Source organism: Odocoileus virginianus, chromosome 27, assembly GCF_023699985.2.
Source record: "Odocoileus virginianus isolate 20LAN1187 ecotype Illinois chromosome 27, Ovbor_1.2, whole genome shotgun sequence".
Lineage (NCBI taxonomy): Eukaryota > Metazoa > Chordata > Mammalia > Artiodactyla > Cervidae > Odocoileus > Odocoileus virginianus.
Window position 1 is genome coordinate 25,437,836 of NC_069700.1, and position 25,854 is coordinate 25,463,689.

At 37.6% G+C, this 25,854-nt stretch overlaps 1 protein-coding gene across 6 annotated transcripts in view; it reads left to right on the forward strand.

Moving 5' to 3' along the window:
- SUPT3H (SPT3 homolog, SAGA and STAGA complex component) overlaps positions 1–25,854 on the forward strand; it is a 378,407-nt gene that overhangs the window by 272,863 nt on the left and 79,690 nt on the right. For all 6 annotated transcript variants that reach the window (XM_020880482.2, XM_020880484.2, XM_020880481.2 and 3 more), the window contains 4 exons: positions 9,329–9,404; positions 16,211–16,323; positions 17,108–17,215; positions 20,792–20,959. In XM_020880482.2, coding sequence (XP_020736141.2) covers positions 9,329–9,404; positions 16,211–16,323; positions 17,108–17,215; positions 20,792–20,959 — 465 coding nt within the window. The remainder of the gene's footprint in view (positions 1–9,328; positions 9,405–16,210; positions 16,324–17,107; positions 17,216–20,791; positions 20,960–25,854) is intronic.

Sequence of the window (25,854 nt, forward strand, 5' to 3'; positions counted from 1 at the left end):
ACTTAGACAAGTTACCTAATGTATCTGATCATAGATGCTTCATTTTAAAAACAGGAAGCATATCTGCCCATTGAAATTATTGGAAAAATTAAAAGAGATAATGAAAAGACCAAGTGTGACACCCACACACACATAATAGTGAGTCAACCAGTGTTAGTCCCCTTCCTCTTAGACTAGTGGTTCTCAGTTGGTATGATTTTGCTCCCAGCGGGACACTTGGCAATGTTTGCTTTTTAGTTTTCACAGCCCACAAAGTGGTGGGCAGATGGTATCAGCATCTAGTGGGTAGAGGTCAAGGATGCTGCTAAACATCCTTCAGGGCATGAACAGAACAAACTCACAACAAAGAATTACTCAGTGCAAAATGACCCAGAGGGATGGGATGGGGAGGGAGGTGGGAGGGGGGTTCAGGATGGGGAACACCTGTAAATCCATGGCTGATTCATGTCAGTGTATGGCAAAAACCACTACAATATTGTAAAGTAATAAGCCTCCAACTAATAAAAATAAATGGAAAAAAAAATGTCAGTACTATGAGGACTGAGAAACCTTGCCTTAGAAGTATTAACTTTTCTCTATAAAGACTGTAGAAAGGAACTTCCCTGGTAGTCCAGTGGTTAAGACTCCACATCTTCACTGCAAGGGGCTCAGGTTCCATTCCTGGTTTGGGGAACTAAGATCCCACATGCTTCATGACACAGCCAAAAATTAAAAAAAAAAAAAAAACTATAAAAGAATATAGAAAAAAGTATATATGGGTTTGTTCCACCAATATTTATGTGTCAAGCTCTGTAGAGACTGTGGGAATTTTGTACTGAGTTAAGCAGACATCATCTCTGCCATCAGGTACCTTACATTCTAGTTGGAAAGAAATAGACGATAAAATAAGAGAATAATATTACTGTGGGAGATGGTAGTAAGAGCCATGAAGAAACATGAAGCATGGTAATAGACAGAGGTGACCTGGGGGAGCTGCTATTTTGTATTAAGTGGCCATAAACAGTTTGTCTGTATAAAGTGACTTTGCAACAGAGACCTGAAGGAAGTGAGGGAGCAGGCTGGACAATGCTGTGGGGTTAAGAGCTTCTGGACAGAGTGTAGTAAGTACAAAGGCCCTGGTGTGGGAATGTTATTTGACATTTTCAAGAAACTTCAGGATAGGCCAGAGTAACCGGAGTGAGGAGAGTGATAAGAGGTGAGGTCAGAGAGTAATAGGGAGCCAAATTATATAGGGGCTTATGGGCCATGCTGAGGATTTGGGTTTTTATTTGTGTATGATGAGAAGCCGTTGTTTTAAATTTTACTTTATATTGGGAAGAATAGCTGCATGGAAGTTCTGATCATAAATAGCATGATCTGACTTTCAGTTTTTGAAAGATCACTCTGGCTAGTGTGCAGTCAAAAGTCTCAGGGTTGGGGATAGGAGCAAAGGAAGAGTGGAAGCAGGAAGACCCACAAGGAGATTATTGCAATAGTCCAAGGGAGAGATGAGGACGATGGCTTGGACCAGAGTAGTAGCAGTGAAAGCGAAAGGTGATGAAAAGTCATTCCAGGTATATTTTAAAGGCAAAACTCCTGGAACTTGCTTAGAGGGAATGAAGTAAGCTAAAAATTTTTTTCTCATATTAAAAAAGTCTTCATTGAAAATACTCAGATGTATCACATAGTAACAACAGGGAAATTCCAAGGAAGGCTCTCTTGCTCTGTATAGAGTTCCATACATCCTTGACAAGGGTGTGAGGCCTGTGCTGCAATGACAGTCTCCCTGCTTCACAGGATTTTATTTTTTAAAATATGTAAGTGAAGCTGGCCTGAGTTCAGTACGTATGTTGGACTGCTCAAGAATTTGATCTAACTCAAGGTTAAAGAGAAAGCATGAAGTAAATTTTGTGCAGTAGTTGGAAAAAATATACATATTTTCCAGTTGTGAATTTTTACCCTAAACAACCAACATATTTCACTATGTCCTCATGTATTTGCTAGACTCTAAAAAGTCATGTTGACTCATCTGGATATTACATAAACCTATGAGAATTTTTAGGAGAATTATTCAGAATACCTAAAGAGCTTCCATATATTAATCTAATATGCTCACTTTTGGGTATATAGCCAAATAGAAACCACAAAAAAGGTTATAGAACTCTCAATCAGGAAAATAAAAAAGAGGTCAGTCTTCTATCACTTTAAAGAGCTAGTTTGGGCAGAAGTTCACATAGTTTTTTATATTATTTGCCAACTTAGTTATTACAAAGCCTGTTTACAATTTCAGGGGAACATCAGTGAACATTAGTACTAATACTACATGAGGGTCTACAGCTAAACATGGGATTAGGTTGTTTGGTACTAAGTTAATGGGAAAAAATGATACAGTTGTTGCCCAGCAGAAACTAACACAACATTGTAAAGCAATTATATTCCATTTTTTTTTAATAAGTGATACTTTTCCTAGCACACATTTTATCCCAAGACAGGAAATGTTTTATTGGGAATAATTTTCTCCACTACTAGCTAATAAATTCAGATTTTAAAATGTGAAGCAGGCATTACCCCAGTTTAAAATGTAGTATTTTGATTTTGATAACAACTGTATTTTCCTTATATAATCATTCATGCTCATTCTTCATAGTTTAAAATACAGAGAAAAGAAAAAACTCCTATATTAACAGTAATATATTTAGACCCAGAGTACAGACCAAAAAATCCAATATTTGGAAACAACTCTATTATGAACTAATATCACAAATATCCTTCTGAGTATTTCTCAATCACTGATGCTTTATAGTTACTGAGAATTACTGACTTATTTTTAGCACAAAAATTCTTTTTAAATTCCTTGAATTTTCTCCTAGAGTCTACAGTTATTTCTTCAGGAAACATCATATGACTAGTATAATACATTCTTAATACCGTGGGCATATAAAATTGGTGGATTATAAAAATCACTCTGGGGGAAGAAATCAATACCAATGGAAACCTTTATTTTTAGGCTAGGAAGTATATTGTATCTTTACTCAGTTATTCTTGGGCTTCCCTTGTGGCTCAGCTGGTAAAGAATCCGCCTGCAGTGTGGGAGACCTGGGTTTGATCCATGGGTTGGGAAGATACCTGGACAAGGGAAGGGCTACCCACTCCAGTATTCTGGCCTGGAGAATTCCATGGACTATACAGTCCATGGGGTCACAAAGAGTTGGACACGATTGAGTGACTTTCACTTTCACTTTACTAGTTATATAATTCAGAGAAAATTCTGGATGAGGCTTAAATGAACTTTTGATTTCAAGGTTATGCCAACCAGGATTCTGAGCTGGCTCCCTTAACATCACAATGACATTCTCCTTTCTCTCCCTCCTTCACTTTCTCTGAGAACATATATCCCAACTAATGCTGTCTCTGTGTGACTTTCTGCCTCTTGAGTCACTGCTTTGATAATTTTTTAGCACATGGACATTTATTTAATGACCTGTAAGTCAAGATTTCACTACTTCCCAAAATCTTTTTTTTTTCTGATTGTAATTCAGTTAAGAAAAAATTTTTTAATTACTGAAATGTGTATCTGAAAAAGTAAAAGTTACCTCTAATGTTGCTCCAAGATATGAATACTATTATAAGTATAAAGTGTATACTTCCAGATGTTTGCAAATATGTATGTATGTTGTGTGCAGACACGTATTTCAATGTAAATGGGATCAAGACACACAGCATTCTAATTCTCAACTTGCTTTTTTTCAGTTAATAATACATTCTTGCAGCTATAATCTCTGAGGGGAGACAGAAGCAGCACACATAGAGAAGTGCATGGGCCATAATACTAGCCAGAAGAGCATGTACGATTTAGAAGAGAGGAATCGATGTGACCTGGGATCTTGAGGGAAAACTTGCTAAAGGAGGTGATAGATCTTGTTGGCAAACTTGGTAGAGGAGGATGCTGAAAGGAAAGGAGCTAAGTTGCCTTGGGGATGGGAGAGGGGATGTCCAGCACAGTCATGAGGCAGGGGCAGGGAATAGCTGAACATGACAGATGTGACGAAGGGTGACCTCTGTGCCTAGGTCTTTTCTCTTTGTTTTTATTTAAAGTGATTGTACCCAGGTAGGTTGAGAGAGTTAAAATATTTGGAAGGCAGAACCCTGTTGCCATCCTCCAGGCCCAAACTGATGAGCATTGTAATGGGCAGTTTAAAGCAGGGGACTCTACCAGATGTTTTGAGGGAAACATGCTTAACTCTTGGGAAGGGAATCCAGTAAATTACAAACTGACCCAGCAAGCAGAGCCAGCACTCACCTGGGCACCAGGTTGCCTCTGCAGTAATCCAGATAAAGCCCCATAACCTTTCTGGACCTCAGCTTTCTTATTTACAGTGAGTTGGGGATGTATGTGGTTTCTGAGATTCTTCAGGATGCCATGGTGTTTACTGATCTTTGAGTGTCCTTCTGCTGTGGACCACAGCGAACATGAACACCGTCAACATTCCACAGTTCATGTGTTGTCATGTTGCTGGATGCTGCTGCAGTTGCTCTATATGTAGTTTTCAAGTTCAGCAACTAATTCCTGTTTAACATAAGGTATTTGGTAGGCTACCATTGGCATTTAGTGTTTTTCATCCAGAAAGGACTTTGCAGTTCACCTGTAAGACTTCTAAGTGTCATCAAAATAAGATTTTTTTTTTTTTTAATTCAAGGTAGAAGTGAAAGCAGATAAGCTTTCATTTTGGTTTAAATGTTATGTTCTGTGATTCTGTGTTGCTGAAGAAAGTCATGTGTCTTGAGAAGCCGCCAAGAGATATGCCAGTGCATAGCTTCTCTAACCTTTACGTATGCTTCAGTGAAAGCATGAGAGAATTTAAATGAAACTGCATGCTGCAGAAGGAATCCAGCCTCATACCTCAAACTGAAACATGCAGGGGCAAATGGTGATTGTCATTGCTGTCATTGAAAGTGTGTTTCAAAGATGCAAGCAATTTCACGTCAATCCAAGTAAAAACTTTTCACTGAAACTTTGCATGAACAAATATATACTGAGAGTCTGTTGCGTTCAGACACTGAACAAATTATACTACATACTACATTGTAGGGATATTTGCTCCCCTGTTTTCATTCAAGTAGGACCTAGAAAGTAAATTCACCTGCCTTGCAATTCTGCCCTCTGTTTAACAATAACCAGAAAGACCAGTAAGCTTGATAATGAGGAAAATGACTGTTAGCATGACTGTTCTCTTTTACCTTTTTAAAAAGTGATTTCATTTAGATTTTAAAACATTGTTGGACATTTGAAGATTTTTAGAAGTAATTCTTTCAAGGTAATAATCCTTTCAAGTGTATGCCTCTACTTGGTAATGCTTTGCTATGTTGTAGTACTAGTAAGGTTCAATTTCAGAAAAGCCTCTGAGTATGAAGCATATTGTTATGAATGTTCGGGAGCACTGCTGATTGCTAGAGAAAGGGAAGAGTGGGTAGAAGAGCCAGATTAAGCGGAAGACAAACTGGACTTGTAGATAAAAAAGCGTGAGTAATGCAGACTTGACCTGACATTCATATGAGAGTCTTGAGATCAGGAGAACGTGTGTCATTTGAGGATGTTCAGGATGAAAAAAAGCTGTGATTAGTCTGCTATGATTATTTAGTGATAACACCTCAGAGTAGATCATTCAGGACCCACCCAAGACTTACCTCTCACTTTGCCTCTTTATTAACATTATGCTTTAATTTGTTTTAATTTGTCCACATCCCAGTGTGCTCAGCTGTAACATGGAGCTATGAAAACTGTTTATCCTAAAGGTTATTGTGCTGCTCTATGTAAAGAGCAGGCATTGGGGTTTTTTTGATCATGTTACTTATTAGCTTTATGATTTTTTCCCCCCTTGCATCTTTTTCCAGAGATTTCTTAAAGTTCCAGGAATAGAAAAGGGATTGCCAATGTGCACTTTAGTGTGGATTACAGAGTGCTCTGAAGAGAAGCAGAAAGGAAAGTGCAGTTAAGATAACACAGAAAACAAGAGCCAGCCTTAGTTCATGGTTGGCCAACATATTGTTTTTTTTATGGGTCTTTGGGTTAAAAAAAAATTGCCTACTCTTTCTGAAATTTGTACAGTTGGATCACAAATATTACAGTTCCTGATTTTAGATCAGCCAGCAAGGATTTATATGTGTTTCTTTTGCCTCAGTTCACCCGTCTATCTGCCCAGTTGTTCAGCCAGCCAGCAAATGTTTACTGAGGCCCAGGTGAGTCCAAGCTAAGCAGTGGCCACAACTGAGATCAAAGAAGCAACGAATATGTAGTCCATGAAGGTTAGGTATCTTCTGATTTTCCCAGTTTTTAAGGTGATAGTGTCAGATTAGGAAATAGTATAATCAGATGCTAAATCATTTGGATGCTTTCATGAGGTCAGATTTGTCCCCCTTTTTTGGTTATTTGAAACAATTCCTTGAGAAGTGAGACAAATAAAGAAAAATTAGCATGAGGGACGAATCGGAATCATCTTCTTCATCCTCAGCTCCAGTAAACGTCTCTAATTTCCTGTTGATCGCTCTTGACCGTGCTGTGAAAAGCATGAGTGCCGGTGTCCCGTCACGTGTATTCCGAGGATGTTAGTAGGAGTGCTTCCCAACCCCTTCCATATTGTGAGGCACATAGAAAGTGATGACATTTTTATGCCGCACCAAAGTAAGTACAGATTTCCTTGGTGGCTCAGCGGTAAAGAAGCTGCCTGTAATGCAGGAGATGTGCGTTCCCTCCCTGGGTTGGGAAGATCCCTTGGAGAAGGAAGCAGCCAATCACTCCAGGATTTTTGCCTGGAGAATCCCACGGACAGAGGAGCCTGGCGGGCTACAGTCCATGGGGTCACAAAGAGTCAGACACAGCCAAGTGACTGTGGTGGTGATTTAGCCGGTCAGGACCTCGTAATTTCATTTTTTAAGAATAATTTGGGCATGTTAGTGTCAGTGATGCCATGATACATTTTAGTAAGATAATGTACAGAGGATCCCAAAGAAAAATATTGGATTAAAAACTACTGTAGGTTTGAGGCAACTCTTTATAATTAAAAAAAAAAAAATAGGCTTCTTCAGGGAATTGAGAGTCCTGGACTTCAATTCTCACTTGATCACCTTTGGCAAATCATTTCTCTCTGAACCCCAATTTCCTTAACTTTGAAATGAGAGAACTTTCTTAACCTTTTGGCTAAGATTAAGTATAAAATGAGGGCAATTGAACAAGGTGAATTTTAAGCTGCTCTCTATCTCTACTAGGCCATGATTTTGTACTGCCTATAAATCTTTGCTGTTGAGTCAACTGCTTCGCATTAAGTGTTTGCTATATGCTAAGCACTTGGTGAGTAATTTCTCTACATGGTCTAGTAGCTTCGTGGGCTCCCAATCAAAAGTTTCTGCATTGATGCTAAAGGAATTGTTAATAAAATACACCAACTGTCTAAACTGTCTAGGGCTGCCTGTATGTAGGTGACAGGTCCTGAACGTTCAACTTCTGGAAGAAAAGTTAATATTAAAAATCTCGTTAGGAGCTTTTTATGTAGTTGTCTGAGTCCTTTCTGTCTAGTGGGTAAGGCTGTCTAACTGGAGGGTAACAGAGGAGACCTGGAGAACACATGAATAATCAAGGACTGGGGGCATTATGGTAGTTTGCCCACAAGGTAGACCAATTATGGTAGCATTTATTTATTCCACAAGGGATTTATTCTCATTTACCACATGTCAGATATTTTCTAGGAGCTATAAATTTAAACCTCAGAGGTTCCTGCTATAGTCAGACACAAACAGTCAAATGTACATACCGACTTGCATATATAATATATACATACATTAAAGATACCAGTCTCAGAGGGAGGGTTTTTGTAATAAACATATTAGTGACTAATTTGAAATGTTCAAAGCACATAAATTATCCTATCCTTGCTTCCCATTTTCCATTGAGTCATGTATCAGATACATTAAAAAGGACGAAACTAAATCGTGTCAAAAAAGTACTTCTGAGTACATAAAAATTCAGTAATATGCCCTTCAGGAAACATGATGTTTCAGATTCATGCTCACCAGGATACATGTACACATATATGCACAGATGTGGGTGTAATGTTTACTTGTAAGTGTCCGAAAAGAATACTTGAACCTAGAGGATAAATAGAGAAACCTGGGCTTGTGTCAGCACATGTATGTGTTTGTGAGTATGTGTCAAGGAGATTAGGAAGGAAAGATGAGAAGGAAGGGAAAAAATAATCAATGGTCTTAGAAGGAACCACAGTAGTCAGTAAATTTTGCCTTAACGCCCCCCCCCCCCCACACACACACACACCATCTTTGCTGTATGGTGCTGCAGCTAGTGAACCATTATTCATTCCATTAGCTGATAGATCGTTGGATTTAAGTTGTCCACCCACCCAAATGTAACAAAATGCACAAAAGAATAATTTCAGTTCCTAAAAAATATAAAAATATCCACAGACATTAGAAGTGGTACTTAATGTACTCTACCAACTGTGATAAAGAAAACTTGCTAAAAGTCCTTCCAAAGCAGAAAAAAATTTTTTTTTAAATCTCAGGGAATTTTTTTCCTTTACTGGCCAGAAACTCATTCCAAGAAGTACCAGCCTGTCTCATTTCAAAATGCTTCCTTTGCCAAGGAAGCGGAAGCGGTCATATTCTTTCCCACCAAACTATGGATGAATTATAATTAGCCTACCTCTGGTGGAATAGTGAAGCAGCAAACATCTGCTATACTGAATCCAAGAACCCACGAATGAAACTATACCAAACTGTGAATCATACCTGGACGCAGATTAAAGGATTTGCGTTGTGTTTACCTTTTTCTTGATTTTCTTTGCAGTTTAAAATATGGATTTTTTAGCTCTGGCTCCATGTTCTATGGGGAAATATATGGGTTCCATTTGTTGACTCCTATGTTAATGTTGAAAAATTCCAGCTTTAAGGCAGATGGGCAGTAAAAGTTAACATTTTCTGTTTAATTTGTTATCACCTCACAGTTTTCTTTTTCTTTAAGACGGTGGTACAGTTAAAGAAAATTCAGAAGTGCACAGTCTAAGTTAGGTCCTTTAGTGTTTTTTTTTTTCCTTCCAGTATAGTAAAAGTAACAGAGGACTGAAAAATGGTTTTTTCAACTTTATTTATAAAACAAGCAAGCTTCAAAACTACTGTTACTTATCAAAATTTTGTGTATCATGATGTTTAAGGTGGTACTAAAGTATTCACCTAAAGTAAGGAAAGGAAATGGAATTTATGCTCTTGAGTTTTAGCTGTGAAAACATATAATAGTCCACTTGATTTAAATTTGTGTGTATGTCTTTTTATTTCCATCTATCAGAGAGCAGAAAGACAAACTCGAGTTATGGATTCAGCTCAATATGCAGAATTCTGTGAAAGTCGACACTTAAGTTTCTGTAAGTAAGCATTTAACTTGGCTTCATTATATGTTTAAGAGATTATGTGTTACAGATACACTAAAGTACAGCACAATCTCTGTTCCTTAGAAATTGGTGAATTTAATACGTATATGCATAGTTATAACTGTTATGGAAACAGCCTCTGCATTGTAGGGGAACCCATAAAAGGTTTTAACCCACTCTGCTGGTTTGCAGTTGTAAGTATTAAGAGGTTTTAAAGGGTGCTGGTAATACACAGAGAGCCATGTTAATTACTCACATTACTTTTAGTCCATTCTTCTTAATATTCCCATTTAAATTTCTTTTTTGGTTTCTTAATCATGTTTGCACTAGTATTGCTGATTGCACTTGACCCGTAGTGGGCTGTGGTAGTACAGTCATGACATTTAAAAGCCCCTAATGTTAATAAAAACTTGCCCTTCATGTGTGCATACTCGTTTTACCACAGTAGAATATGTCAACAGTCTCTTCTATCTTTGTCTATAACCTCCCGCTGTAGTGTGTGTTGCCTGTTAGCCAAGTTCATTAGTCCACACCTTGTACCTATGGTAAAATTAGTGCCATCCCACCCCTGCACACAGCTTAACAGTACATAAAGGCTTGTGATAAACAGGGGGCTGGATTGTGTAGGAAAAACATCCTTACAGCAACAGTTCAGTGATGACTAAGACTTTCAGGGTGAAGGTCAAAGAGTAAGTGTGATGAAAAGTCCAGTTAAAAATATGACAAAGTAGCGCATGACCCTTGTCTGAGAAATCATAGACACAATGGTGTCTTTAAACGACAAGCTATTATGTGGTCACAATAACAGCGTATTCAATTTGGAAAAAGAAAATGAGAGCTTCATTTATAGATCATAAAGTGCAAATAAATGACACATTTCAAACAGCACCCCATGTAAATGTCAGCAAAATATAGGAAAACATGTTTGGGAAGGTTTTTTTTTTCCCTCCTGACTAAATATACTTTGCAGTCTGACTAACAATTTGGCATCATACATCTGTGAAGCATTAAGTAAATGACACTTCAGATCATGGCAATTTCAGCAAATGAGAGGTTTTTGTATTGTAAATTTTAGGTTTAAAAATGGCATTCAAGTCTTTTATAAGTATAAATCTCCATTTTATAAAGTAACATTCAGTGCTATTGAACTATTTTTTGAATCATTCTTAATTTACTTAAAGAAACAAGTGCTATTTCACACTAAAACATGTAGTGTCCTAATACCTCTTTTGTTTAAAAAATCTGATTTTTCATAACTGAGTTTTTTGGTTCATAACTTAATAATAAACTGCAGTAGATAAAAAATTAATATTTTCCATTTCTGTAGTATAAAGAGTATCTTATGCTTAATTTTTTTTCTTTAAAGAAGAGGAATTTGGGCATTGAAAAATATTTCTTCATATAGTGCCCATAGTACTTCATCATGAAACCTTAGTGGGAGAATCTGTTTTCTGTGCCAGAGTACTGTCTTTGTGAATGCTCAGTCCAAGGGGGTCAGCAGTTCCAGAACTAGACTCTTCATGCCTTTGCTGATACAAGACCAAGGTACAGGAATTGTGATTCAGCCATTTGTGTCTTTTTAAATATTTAATCATAGTACTCACTAACTGAGACTACTGGTGCATTTTAAAATGACCTGTCTATAAAATATAAAGACTGAGGGTGAGCTTTAGAATTAAGACACTGATCCCATTCACCAGTATTTTGTTTTTATATTTATATAAGTCAGATTATCATTTCCCTTTAAAAGTCTTTTAAAATCTGATATTAATTCAAAAAGCTCTAATTTAGTTATAATTTGATAAACCTGTTTCCAGTCCTTTCAGCCCCCATTGTTTCATGTGTGGCTTTTGTGAACAGATGCCTAAATTTTCTTTTTAATCAATCTGAGAGTCTCTTTGTATTTTAATTGATGAGTTTAATTTATATGTATTTAATTACTTATACATTGGGGTTTATATATGCTGTCTTATTTTGTGTTTTTAATTTACTGTGCTTTTTTGTTTGGTTTTCCTCCTTTTATTTGGATTGATGGGCTTTTCTTGATTCCATTTTTCACAAACCAGTTCGTATATTATTCTATTGCTATTATTTTAGTTGCTATCCTTAATTTTTCTAAAGCACATTCCTGGCCTAAAATTTCTTTAAGTTGGTAAGTACAGGCATACCTTGTTTTATTGATCTTTGCTTTATTGTGCTTCATAGATAGTGTGTTTTTTTAACAAGTTGAAAGTTTGTGGCAGCCCTGCCCTGTGTCAAGCAAGTCTATTGGTGCCATTTTTCAAACAAGTTTATTTTTAATTAAGCTATGTACATTTTTTTAGATATAGTTATTTTACACTTAATAAACTATAGTATAGTTTAAACGTAGCTTTTTATATGCACTGGAAAACCAAAAATTTCATGTAATGTGCCTTATTGCAATATATGATTTATTGTGGTGGTCTGGAATCAAACCCACAGTATCTCCAAGGTATACTTGTATCTGAACTTTCCATCTCAGCCTTATTTTGTTTTCCCCAAGCCTCTGAAAGTACTTTAAAGCACTCCTTTTTGTCTTAAAAAACTGGCTTTATTTTGTCCTCATATTTAACTGATAGTTTAGTTAAGTAGGAAATTGTAGACTAATAGTTATTGGTTAAAACATGATTCCATTGTCTTTTTGCCTCTGTTGTTGGTTAGAAATCTGATGTCTACTTGTTTTATGGTTTCCCTGTGGGAGAAAAGGAAAGAAAGAAGATGTAGCTGCCAGGCCCTGCAGTACATGGGGAAGTTAACAGGCTGGCAAGCAGCAGATGATCACTCTCTCTCTCTCTTTAGTCACTCAGTCGTGTCCGACTCTTGCGACCCCATAGACTGTGGCCTGCCAGGCTCCTCTCTCCATGGGATTCTCCAGGCAAGAATACTGGAGTGGGTTGCCATTTCCTTCTCCAGGGGATCTTCCTGACCCAGGAATCAAACCCAGGTCTCCCGCATTACAGGCAGATTCTTTACCACCTGAACTATGATATCATCCCTATTTATAGCTGACCAATAAATAGGTATAAAAGGAAAGAAGGAAGGAACCCCTACTATGAAAGTTTCCAGGGAAGGGACTTCCCTGGCAGTCTAGTGTTTAAGACTTCACCTTCCAATGCAGAGGGTGTGGGTTTGATTCCTGGTCAGGGAGCTGAGATCCCACATGCCTCATAGCCAAAAAAACAAAGCATAAAACAAAAGCAGTATTGTAACAAATTCACTAAAGAGTTTAAAAATGATCCACATCAAAAAAAAAAATCTTAGGGAAAGAAAAAATTCCAGAGAAAACCATGCCCTCTTAGGAAGGCTATTTTTGATTCACCCAAATAACAGTGATTTTGCAGAGAGAGAAGTTGTAGAAGGCTTTCTTCAGAGTACAGTGAGCATCACAGAGGGCCATGAGGGAAGGGTCAGGACTGGAAAGGCTGGTGAGAAGGGATATGGCAGAAATAATGAAATCACATGGAGGGGTGAGAGGTGAGAATGGAATGAATTTTTCCCCAATCACTGACAAGAAAGACAATTTATGAGAATTAACTAACCTTACATTTACATATGAAATTATTATGTAAAGTTTATTTCCAACACAGGCTAAAAACCAAGGAGTATCAGAAAGAGGATGATCCTAGGAACTTTTGACCTTTGGTCAAGATTCTGAATAAATTGATAAATTTATTGATCATTATTATTACTATTATTGATCATCATTATTCTGAATAAGTTGATAAGTTTCTAGGACTACCCTTAATCCTGATACAGTGAGAAGAGGGGTGAAGGAAAAGGAACTCATTGAGTCTGACTGGAGGTATCTGTGCCTCTTGTGTTGGACCCACTTTTACCCTGGAAGGATCCATCTCTGAAACAGTCCTTCCCACGTGTCAGGAACAGAATTATCTAAGAATCTTCACCTGTTGCAGGAATAGGAGTAACTCAAGTGGTTTTGGAGAAGGAAATGGCACCCCACTCCAGTATTCTTGCCTGGAAAATCCCTTGGACAGAGGAGCCTGGTGTGCTATACAGTCCATGGGGTTGCAGGAGTCAGATACAACTTAGTGACTGAACCACCAAGTAGTCTTATGGGACATCTGTGCATCTTTTTTGATGTGTGGAGAAGTTTGGATCCTGTCCTTTTATTAAAGAACTATCTATCATTTGTTCTTTCATTCATTCACTCACTCATTTCTTCTAGAAATATTTATGGTGAGTGCACTAATGCCAGGCACTATTCTGGGTGCTAGGATACCACAACACACCCAGGGTCCTCATCTCTGCCTTCTCAGTGAGGAAGAGCTAACGAGGAAGCTGCCCATTCTGTTGTGTAGGTGGACAGATCTGACCAAGAGGTCTCCTTTCCCTCACGTTTAAAATCAAGTGTTTAGAGCAAAGTCACGAAATCCTGTTTCCCTGTTCAGTTCAGTTCAGTCACTCAGTCATATCTGACTCTTTGAGACCCCATGGACTGTAGCACGCCAGGCCTCCCTGTTCATCACCAACTCCTGGAGTTTACTCAAACTCATGTCCATTGAGTCAGTGATGCCATCCAACATCCCATCCTCTGTCATACCCTTCCCCTCCCACCTTCAATCTTTCCCAGCATCAGGGTCTTTTCCTTCACCATCATCCATCAGAGGGCAGACAGACTGAAAACCACAATCACAGAAAACTAACCAATCTAATCACATGGACCACAGCCTTATCTAACTCAATGAAACTTTGAGCCATGCTGTGTAGGGCCACCCAAGACAGACGGGTCATGGTGGAGAGTTCTGACAAAATGTGGTCCACTGGAGAAGGGACTGGCAAGCCACTTCAGTATTCTTGCCTTGAGAATGCTATGAACAGTATGAAAAGGCAAAAAGATAGGATACCAAAAGATAAACTCCCCAGGTCAGTAGGTGCCCAGTATGCTCCTGGAGATCAGTGGAGAAATAACTCCAGAAAGAATGAAGAGATGGAGCCAAAGCAAAACAACACCCAGCTGTGGATGTGACTGGTGATAGAAGCAAAGTCTGACGCTGTAAAGAGCAGTACTGCACAGGAACCTGGAATGTTAGGTCCATGAATCAAGGCAGATTGGAAGTGGTCAAACAGGAGATGGCCAGAGTGAACATTGACATTTTAGGAATCAGCTCGCTAAAATGGACTGGCAAGGGTGAATTTAGCTCAGGTGACCATTATATCTACTATTGTGGGCAAGAATCCCTTAGAAGAAATGGAGTAGCCATCATAGTCAACAAGAGAGTCTGAAATGCAGTACTTGGATGCAATCTCAAAAAGGAAAGAATGATCTCTGTTCATTTCTAAGGCAAACCATTCAATATCACAGTAATCCAAGTCTATGCCCCAACCAGTTTCCCTGTTACTGTCTGTTAAAGGGAGAAATGAATAAGGTACATTTTATTGATCTTGCCAAATTGCTGCCTGTTAACTTCAGAAGTATTCCACAGATGTGAACCAAGTGTTTGTGAGCTATTGCAGCTTCCTAGTTAGATGGAATGTTATTGTCAGAGAGCCCTGGGAAGATTGGTTCCTTTAGGGAGATAGCTTTAAGGGGGATCGCCGTAACTCGGCCACAGCCGACAGCTTTGGATACATGCTTCAATGGCAGAACTTAATGTCTCCTGTGATTTATTTCACAGAAAACTCTCTGTATGTGGAATCCAGGAGTACTGTATCTTATCAGGATCAAAACATCATGCTTGGAGTTACCATTAAGTGTTTCACAGACTTGTGGGGCCAGATTAATCAAAAGAATAACCAGTAGATTTTTTAAAGATGATTACATTATAGATGTTATAAAATCTTCACTGTCAATATTTTCCTCTAGATTACTAGTTAAGTTAGTAATATCTAATGAAGGCCCTATGTCACATTAGACTGCTTAGCACTGTGGCAGTTTCAAGATACCTAAAAGAAGATTCCTTGTGTTTTCTGTACTGTTACGTATGCAGAGAGATGAGATGTGTGGTATTGACCCACAAAACTTGTAATGTGGCTTGTGAAATCACGAGCAGACACAGAAGGATCTCTGATAAGTGTTCAGTAAATGATTGGAATGGGGAACGTGTGTCTGTGGTCCTGGGCAGGGTTCATATGAATGAAGCCAGGTGATAGGAGAGTATCCCATGCAGGGGTCAACACAAAGAGGGTTAACTCAAGCCCAGGTGATGTTTTAATTAGGGAATAATATAAAGGCAGGTGGGAATCACTCTGGGTGGTTTTGAGAATCACGCTTAAGAATTTGGACACGATTTTCATCAGGAAAATATAACCACAGACTTAGATCAGGCCAGATATCAGTTTGTTCCATTTAATTCTAAATTCACAACTTTGAGCCTACTCAAGAAAAAGACCTATTTTGAAAGGTAGTAAAGATACATTTCTGTGTGTTCCTTTTTTCTTCACGGGTTCTTTCTTGCAGGATTTTCTTTCCATAAGAATAAAGTTACATCAAGCAAGTGATTCTTCTGACTCTTGTTAGAACAAAATCTATGGTCAGTGATAACCTATTCTAACACACTGTAAGAAGTGCTGAGCATTCAGTGGTTTAGCGTACTTTTATGCAGCAGAGATATGAAAGACGCAAATGTGTAAAGGCATTCTTGGGACTGGAATATATCTATACACTAATAAGATTTCAAAAAAATTTCATTTTATGCACATTGTTTTCACTAGATATATTTTTCACTTTTGTGATGGTAATATGCAGTATTAAAACACTTTAAAAACGAAAATATTCTCTTTAAAAACTAAATATTCTCTACTTTTTTTTTAATGACTAGCCAAAAAAGGGTCCAAATTTCGAGACTGGTTGGACTGCGGTAGTATGGAGATAAAGCCCAATGTTGTTGCTATGGAAATTTTAGCATATTTAGCGTATGAAACCGTGGCACAGGTAAGAACTTGAATCTATTGTATCAAACTGTATGTAGCTGCTTTCCCCTTATTCCTGTCCATGATCAATTCTTCTTCCACCTGCTGCTCTACCAGGACTAACAGCCATGAGTTCTCTTCTATGATAATCTCAGTATTTGCTGAAATTTAGGTCAATTAATGTTTCTTTGCATCCTCAGCTCCAGTGGGTGTTAGGCAAAAGTGACTGTTTCTTGCAACTTTAGCCAATCCAGAAACCATCCTTGCATAGTTTTCCTCAACATTGAATTCCAAGTACACATCTCTCTTGCTTAGAGATTATTTTTGAACTTTAAAAATACCTCTCTAGGAATGTACAATTCACTGAGTGCTTACCAAAACCTGAGTCTGGAATCACTGTCCTCTAGTAGTTTCTCAAAGCCTGGTTCTCAGACTGCAAGCATCAGCTTCCCCTTGGTTCTTGTCTGAAATGTAAATTTCTCAGCTACATCCTAGAGCAGCCCTACCAAATTTATTATTGACTCTCAGAGCTTGGAACCCAGAAATCTGTATTTTAAAATGTTTCCCTGGAGATTATAAACTTTGAGAACCACTCTACTAGGAGGTCAGAATATATCCTTTATGTTCATGGGTAGGTCCACTTACCAGCCATGAAAGCATACATTTATGTCCACAATACAGATTTTTTTTCAGCAGACTATCTTACTGATAACATTTGGGATATAATTGCTTGTATGTAGTTTTACCGTTTTAGTCACCTTGGTGATTATTTCCAGCTCTGTGACTTTCTTATTCTGATCTTCTAGTTAGTGGATCTGGCTCTCCTTGTGAGGCAGGACCTGGTAACCAAGGCAGGAGACCCCTTCAGCCATGCCATTTCTGCCACCTTCATTCAATACCACAACTCTGCCGAAGTAAGTATTTAAAAATCTGGCTTTGACATGTCTGTGGATTTTTTTCCCCCTCATGTCTGGTATTTACATTAGTAGTTCTAAGAAAAAGATTATGTAGGAATATATAGCCTTCAGTCACAGAATCTTAATACATTCAACATTCAAACAAATACCTACTATGTTTCAGGCCCTAACAGTCCACTTAATGTAGTGATTTTATCACCTTCTCTTAGCCTTATTTAGCATTCCTGGCCCTTCAGTGAAAGAGTACCTCTCATTTCCATGGGAGATGAACACTTGGTTTAGTTAACTAAATAACATGGAGAAAAGTTATGTATGTAATTTTTGCTTCTAAGATGAAAGGATTATTTTATTCATGTAATAATAATTCCAGGCATTGTTGATAGTTGGACTTTCCAGTTATGGATCCATCTCTCAACATGATTTAAAGAAATAGGGCTCCATGTATCCTTTGTGGTTTGATTGATCCAATCATGTAAAAATCACATCCTTTCTATATTCAGTTTTTGTTGCTGGGATCCCCACCTGTGGGGACTGTGAAGTCTTCTTACCAACTATAAGGCTTTGTATAATAAGTGCCTATCATTTTTGGCATAAAAAATAATTGCTGTAAACAACATGTGCCTAAAAACCAGAAATGTAACATCTAGTTAATGAATTTGCAAATAATCTGACTTTCTTATTTTTTACACTGACATACACATCAGTTTCATATAATTCAACCTAATGACCATAAAGAGGGCAGCAAGGAGGTTTGATTAACATTCACATGTATAATGTGAAGTGACCCTCAGATCAAGTTAGGTGAAACCTATAACCTGAAAATGGCTACTGAGCAAGCCCCTTTGAGACTCTGAAGAAAACCATAAATCCTTTCTCCATAAATACATTTGCGCATTTTGTATACAATGTCAGGGCATTGAAAGACTCTCTGAAACCATTCCATGAATATAAAGGATCTGTGAACCCATTGGACTCCAAATTTAAGTGTCTCTGCTCTAAGATACTTACGAGATATATAAAGATATATGCTTGTATCTTATTACAGGCCAAAAGTATGACATCTTTTTTATGCCCCTTGTGGAACCAGATTGGCTTAGAACTAAAGTATGAATTAAAATGTTTATGCCCATTAAAAATCCATTTTTTTTTCTTGAAAAAGGTTATACATCATTATCAGTGAACATGCTTTAAAAGTCCCTAAAGCACACCCAGTTGATTAAACAGTATCTGTTTTCTTTATGTTACAAACCCAAATTATGATGTCAAAGAACACCCTTTAAACTGTCTTTGGTACGTGTTCACTTTATGAATATGTGTATAAGTATGCTTTTCATTAACATCAGACAAATGTGTTGTAACATTTCTAACTAAAGAAATTTACAGTGAACATAACAAGCCTAGTTTTCCCTTAACATTCAAGGGATTGCTTACGTGGCTGGGAAAACTGTATCTCCCCCCAACTTTCTTGATTCTCCAGGGTGGCCAGGCTACCCTGGGCAGCGCTCAGCAACCACAGCTGCTGCTCCCAGCTACCCAGCAGTTAAGAAAAATGGCTTGTATGTGTTGAACTTCCTGGGCTCTCTGGGAGGTGGGAGCAGGAGTGTCAGAAAGCTTCCTGGCTAAATATGTTGATACAAGCCTCCAGCATTTCCCTGGCCTGCCAGACACCCCTCCTCCAATGTGACTGGTGGTCAAAATGAACATTCGGAGAGACTGGAAGTCTTTCTGCCCTTTATTACCTGACTCAACAGACAAAAATGACCACTCTAGCCCAGGAATCCTATTTATCAGCATTGCAGGTCAGCAAGCACAGTTGAGGGCCTGCTTTAGGGACTTTACCAGGTTAGGTACCACTGTAGGCTCTGGAGACTAATATGATCTGTAGTCAGGGAGATACAACATTCTGCAAAACAAACAACGCAGTAAATGAACAAACAGACAACTCAAGATTTTATGTACTGATTTCCAAATGAGTGTCGTAGACAGAAAGTTCAGAGATAAAAGCAGCTCCCTAATTATAATGAAAGAAGACTTCAGAAAGGAAGTTGAGTATTGAAGAAAAGATAAGACTTTGATGAGATGGTAAAAGTGGGGAAAATACTGTAGGCTCTGGAGGCAGTGTAAATGCAGTTGTACCGGGGGGAAAATCCTGATTAAAATATTCAAGCCAAGGACTCATTGCGAAGGGAACTAGGAAGTTAGAAAATGAAGGCCTTAGACGCTTAAGGAAGGAAGAATTGAAAGTTTCTTGGCTAAAAAGTGATGAGTTCAAAAGGGTATTTTAAGAAGACCAAATGGAGGTTCTATGTACAGTCAATTGGATTGGAAACAAGGCATGGAATTAATCACATGCATTCTATTTTAATAATTGTCAATTCTCAAACACTAACCGTATAAAGAACTGAGCTAGTTAAGCTTAAGGTTCTCAGATTATCAAGGTTAATATTAATTTGAGTTAATTTTCCAGATTTTTTTTTCAAACATATGGCTTATATTCTGGAAGTAATGATCTCTAGGAATTACCTTGTTTTTCCTAAGAGCAACTCATGCCACATTAGCTTTATTCCTTCTTGTTTGATGTTTCTAGGCAAGCAGATCAAAGAAATACTCTTAAAAACAGTATCTGAATTTCAGCAAAATGTTTTACAAAGTTTAGCATAATTTTTAAAGTACATACAAAGAACTGTAGGTCAGTAGATACCATGGTTATTACAGTTGATAGGATCGGGAAAATATAGATTTATAATACCATATATGAAAAAGACTTATTTGCCTATAAGTTTCTTATAATGATAAATAATAAATATTGTGATGGTACTGAAAAGGAAACATCACAGTATTTTTGCTTTGTTTCAGTGTCTAGGCACCATCCTAGAGGATGGACATTGACAAAGTGGAGTCTGTCTAAAGGAGAGTAATAGGGGTGGGAGGAAGACCCTGAAAGCATGGCTCATAGTGAGTGGTAGAAGGAACTTGAAGTGTTTGACCTGTAGAAGAGAAGAGGCTGTGAGATAGACAGTCTTCAAATATTTGAAGGACCTCCAACAAGGGAGAGAGAACAGACTTGCAGGCATAGTCAAAGAAAGCGGGTAGATATGAGGGATATTCTGAAGAGAGGAAGAAACGAGGTGTTGGAAGAGCTAGAGATAAATCTACAGTGACCCTAAAGCGCTGAGTTTGAGTTACTTCACCTTGAAACGAAGGCTGGTCACCATGATACAGAGAATGTCTGAAAGGCATCCTGTTTGGAAACTTTAGAACTTCCTTTTGAGTACTTTTGAAATACTGACAAAACTTCTCAGTAAAAATATCTGTATCTGACTGAATCAGCAGAAATTTTGCAAGCTGTATCTGAGGAATCCCAATTTTTATCTGAATGATCAGACAGATTAGAAATTAATATATTTAGATCCTTAGAGGCAAGATGATGGCATCGTTTCTGTGGACTGGATAACAATAAATTGGGTTTTTATATTTGTAACTTTCAAATATTATTGAATTCATGAGTTAACTAAATAAAATGTTAGTAGAAGTTCTGGTTGCCTGATTTCAGAGCCACATCTCTTTGAACAGGGGTCTTGCATGAAGCCCTATCCAGACTCTCCTGAGAACACACCTCCTCCCACACCAACAGCTCCATCCGCCGGCTCACAGCACTCGGGGAAGGCCACATTGGGACCCCTAGGGAATGGGAGTGCTGGACAAGACTCAGCTAAGACCAAACAAAGGAAAAGAAAAAAGGTTAATGATATTTTTCTATTTCTTTTTCTTTCTTTTTTCTTTTTGGTACAAAGAAGAGAGATCTTGGGGCTTCCCTGGTAGCTCAGCTGCTAAAGAATCAGCCTGCACTGTAGGAGATCCTGGTTCGATTCCTAGATTGAGAAGATCCCCTGGAGAAGGGATAGACTACCCACTCCAGTATTCTGGAGCTTCCCTGATGGCTCAGATGGTCAAGAATCCACCTGCAGTGTGGGTGACCTGGGCTTGATCCCTGGGTCAGGAGGATCCCTGGAGGAGGGCATGGCAACCCACTCCAGTATTCTTGCCTAGAGAATCCCCATGGACAGAGGAGCCTGGCGGGCTACAGTCCGTGGGGTCACAAAGAGACGGATGTGACTGAGTGGCTGAGCATAGCACAGTGCAAGGAGATCTTACTGAGTCCACAGGTGTGGAAAGTGTGCTCTGTTTTTCTCATTAATTAGATTTTTAGAAGCAGCCATTTACAGCAAGAGATTAATGTTTTCTAACATTTTATTATAAAAATTTTCAAGCATACAAAAAAGTTAAAAGAATTATAGAGTGAATACCATATATCTATCATCTGATTCTGCAATTAAAATTTTACTATACTTAATACATTTACTATATGTACATCTGATTATTCTTTTATCCATCCACCAGTTCTTTTTATTTTTGATACATTAAAAGGTAAGCTGCAGGCATCAGTATAATTGATGCCAAAACACATAATTTTGTATAATGTATACATTTTAAAGAAATTTATAATGTATACATTATACCTTTTTTTAAATGGTAAAGTTTATATACAGTGTGCCACTCAATTCTTAAGTATACCATTTGCTGAATTTTGACAGATATATAAATTCATTATTTTCTGATACCCACTCAAGATAAAAAAAGAACATTATGATCAGTTCAGAAAATTCTTTCACACCTCTTCCAGGCAATCCCATCACCATCCCGAGAAAAGCAAACACTGTTCTGACTTTTTAGTTTTCTCTCTTCTGGAGCATCATACAAAGAGAATATAATATGTATACTCTTTTATGTGAAATTTCTTTCACTCAGGGTATTTTTAAAGCTTATGTTTTTAAGTACAAATGTAACTTATTCTTCTTTATTGATGAGTGAGTTGCTTGTATATCAGTTTACTCATTTTCATTTTGGTAGTTAGGCTATTTCCAGTTTTGGGGGTATTATGAATAAATCTGTTATGAGCATTATTGTACAAATCTTTATGGACAAATGCTTTCATTTTTCGTAGGTAAATGAAATTGCTAGCTAGAAATGAAATTACTGGATCATAGAGTAGCTATGTGTTCAGTTTCTAAAGAAACTATAAGAACTTTTCCTCAAATGATTGTATCATTTTATCCAAAGCTACAGTAATCACAACAGTATGGTACTGGCCCAAAAACAGAAATATAGATCACTGGAACAAGATAGAAAGCCCAGAGATAAACCCACGTGCCTATACTTAACTAATCTATGACAGAGGAGGCAAAAATATATAATAAAATGGAGAAAAGACAGTCTCTTCAATAAGCAATGTTGGGAAAACTGGATAATTCCGTGTAAAAGCATGAAATTAGAACGCTCTCTAACACTATACACAAAAACTCAAAATGGATTAGAGACCTAAATGTAAGACCAGATATATAAAATTCTTAGGGGGAAATACTAGGTAGAACACTGTCTGATATAAACAAGATCTATTTTGATCTACTTCATAGGGTAACGAAAGTAAAAATAAACAAATGGGACCCACTTAAACATAAAAGCTTTTGCACAGCAAAGGAAACCATGAACAAAATGAAGAGACAGCCCACAGAATGGGAGAAAATATTAGCATCCACTGTTTTTAATCACATGTCAGAAGATTTTGTAGCTTTTTTTTTGTGTTTGTAATGTGCTGTTTTTCTCTGAATGTTTTCAAAATCATATCTTTATTTTGATTTTCAGCAGTTTGACCATGATATCCATAGATACGGTTTTCTTTGGCATTTTTTCTGTTTAGAATTCTCTGAGCCTCTTGAAAATTGAATACTTTTAAATTGAGGGGGGAATTATCAGCAATTATTTCTTAAGATATTTTGCCTGCCTCGTGTTCTCTCTTCTCCCCTTCTGAGATTCCAGGTATATTTTCGTCAGTTACTTTGATATTGTTCAACGTGTACCTGAAGCTCTGTTTAATTTCCTTTTCAATCTTTTCTCTCTGTTCTTCAGGTTGAATAACTTCTGTTGATTTTCCCTTATGTTCCAAACTCTATCTACTTTCAATTCAGTCTTAACACTCATCCATTAATGTCTTGTTTCTGCTATTTTGTTTTACAGTTTTATAATTTCCTTTTGATTTTGTTTTATAGTTTATTGTTATTTTTTATTATTTATTACAACTTCTTTTATTTCATAATAGCTGTTTTAAAATTCTCGTATGATAAATTAAATATCTGGATTGTTTTGAACTCCATTGAGTATAAGTCACACTTTCTTCTAGTAATTTTAAATTATACCCTGGAAATTGTGAGTAATATATTGTAGGGATTTCAGGTTCTGTAATATTCCTATGAGAAGAGTTGGTGTTGGTGGTGTGTTCATATGTATGTTAAGCAGACTGTTTACTCTTCTAGATGGAACTCTATAAACTCCAAACTCAAACTCCTCTTCAGCAGCTAGATGCTCTCTTGCTTTATTTAGTTTTACCTTGGTTTCTTGGATTCAGTCCCACAAAGGAATAGCTTAGAAATTTGTCAAAGATTTGGGTAAAATTATACACTTAATATTTGTCTTCCTTTCTTTGATTCTGTCCTTTTTCAGGATTTTCTTTTTCTCTTTATACCTACTGTGGTTGCCCTGAACTTTGATCTATAGTTCTTCATGCCTCTAAGGTCCCCTGACCTTATACTGACTAGGGCCTACCCTGGGCTTAAACAGAAAACCAACCCATAGCCATTCCCTTCTCCTGTATATAGTACTCGCCCTTTCAGTTTTTGTCCAGGTTAGATCACTCTGTTGCTTTCAGGTACTTGTTTTTTATAATTTGTCCAAAATTTATACTTTTCTCTACAAGTTGGTTGACACAATAGAAACTATTTGCCACTACTAGTAGTGGAACTGTGGCGAGATATAATCTTATAATTGATGATAAGCAAATTTAAATTTCATCCTCATATCTCGATTCCCCCTTTTATTTTCAGAATGACAGGTCTCAGTGCCTATTGATTATGGGAAACTCTGAACTATAAGGAACTTCTGTGTTGTAAAGTAGTTCTAAAGAATTTCAGCTATAGTGCTCTCCAGCTCATTCAGTAACTAAAACTAGAGTAGTAAAATATTACTTAAGGACCTCTTCAGTGGATTTGCTTTACAAACTATGCAGAAATTTATAATTAACCTGGTAATTATGCATACATAAAATAATTTTTTTTAATTTACTTATCCACATCTTCTACATTCAAGAAAGTGAAAGTGTTAGTTGCTCGGTCGTACCATCCCCGTGGAAAAGAAATGCAAAAAAGCAAAATGGCTGTCTGAGGAGGTCTTACAAATAGCTGTGAAAAGAAGAGAAGCGAAAAGCAAAGGAGAAAAGGAAATATATTCCCATCTGAATGCAGAGTTCCAAAGAATAGCAAGGAGGGATAAGAAAGCCCTCCTCAGCAATCAATGCAAAGAATTAGAGGAAAACAACAGAATAGGAAAGAATAGAGATCTCTTCAAGAAAATTAGAGATACCAAGAGAATATTTTGTGCAAAGATGGGTTCAATAAAGGACAGAAATGGTATGGACCTAACAGAAGCAGAAGATATTAAGAAGAGGTGGCAAGAATACACAGAAGAACTGTACAAAAAAGATCTTCACGACCCAGATAATCACACTGGTGTGATCACTCACTTAGAGCCAGACATCCTGGAATGTGAAGTCAAGTGGGCCTTAGAAAGCGTCACTACGAACAAAGCTAGTGAAGGTGATGGAATTCCAGTTGAGCTATTTCAAATCCTGAAAGATGATGCAGTGAAAGTGCTGCACTCAATATGTCAGCAAATTTGGAAAACTCAGCAGTGGCCACATGACTGGAAAAGGTCAGTTTTCATTCCAATCCCAAAGAATGCTCAAACTACTGCACAATTGCACTCATCTCACATGCTAGTAAAGTAATGCTCAAAATTCTCCAAGCCAGGCTTCAGCAATACGTGAACCGTGAACTTCTAGATGTTCAAGCTGGTTTTAGAAAAGGCAGAGGAACCAGAAATCAAATTGCCAACATCCGCTGGATCATCGAAAAAGCAAGAGAGTTCCAGAAAAACATCTATTTCTGCTTTATTGACTATGCCAAAGCCTTTAACTGTATGGATCACAATAAACTGTGGAAAATTCTGAAAGAGATGGGAATACCAGACCACCTGACCTGCCTCTTGAGAAATCTGTATGCAGGTCAGAAAGCAGCAGTTAGAACTGGACATGGAACAACAGACTGGTTCCAAATAGGAAAAGGAATATGTCAAGGCTGTATATTGTCACCCTGCTTAGTTAACTTATATGCAGAGTACATCATGAGAAATGCTGGGCTGGATGAAGCACAAGCTGGAATCAAGATTGCCGGGAGAAATATCAGTAACCTCAGATATGCAGATGACAGCACCCTTCTGTCAGAAAGTGAAGAGGAACTAAAAAGCCCCTTGATGAAAGTGAAAGAGGAGAGTGAAAAAGTTGGCTTAAAGCTCAACATTCAGAAAACTAAGATCATGGTATCTGGTCCCATCACTTCATGGGAAATAGATGGGGAAACAGTGGAAACAGTGTCAGACTTTATTTTCAGGGGCTCCAAAATCACTGCAGATGGTGACTGCAGCCATGAAATTAAAAGGTGCTTACTCCTTAGAAGGAAAGTTATGAC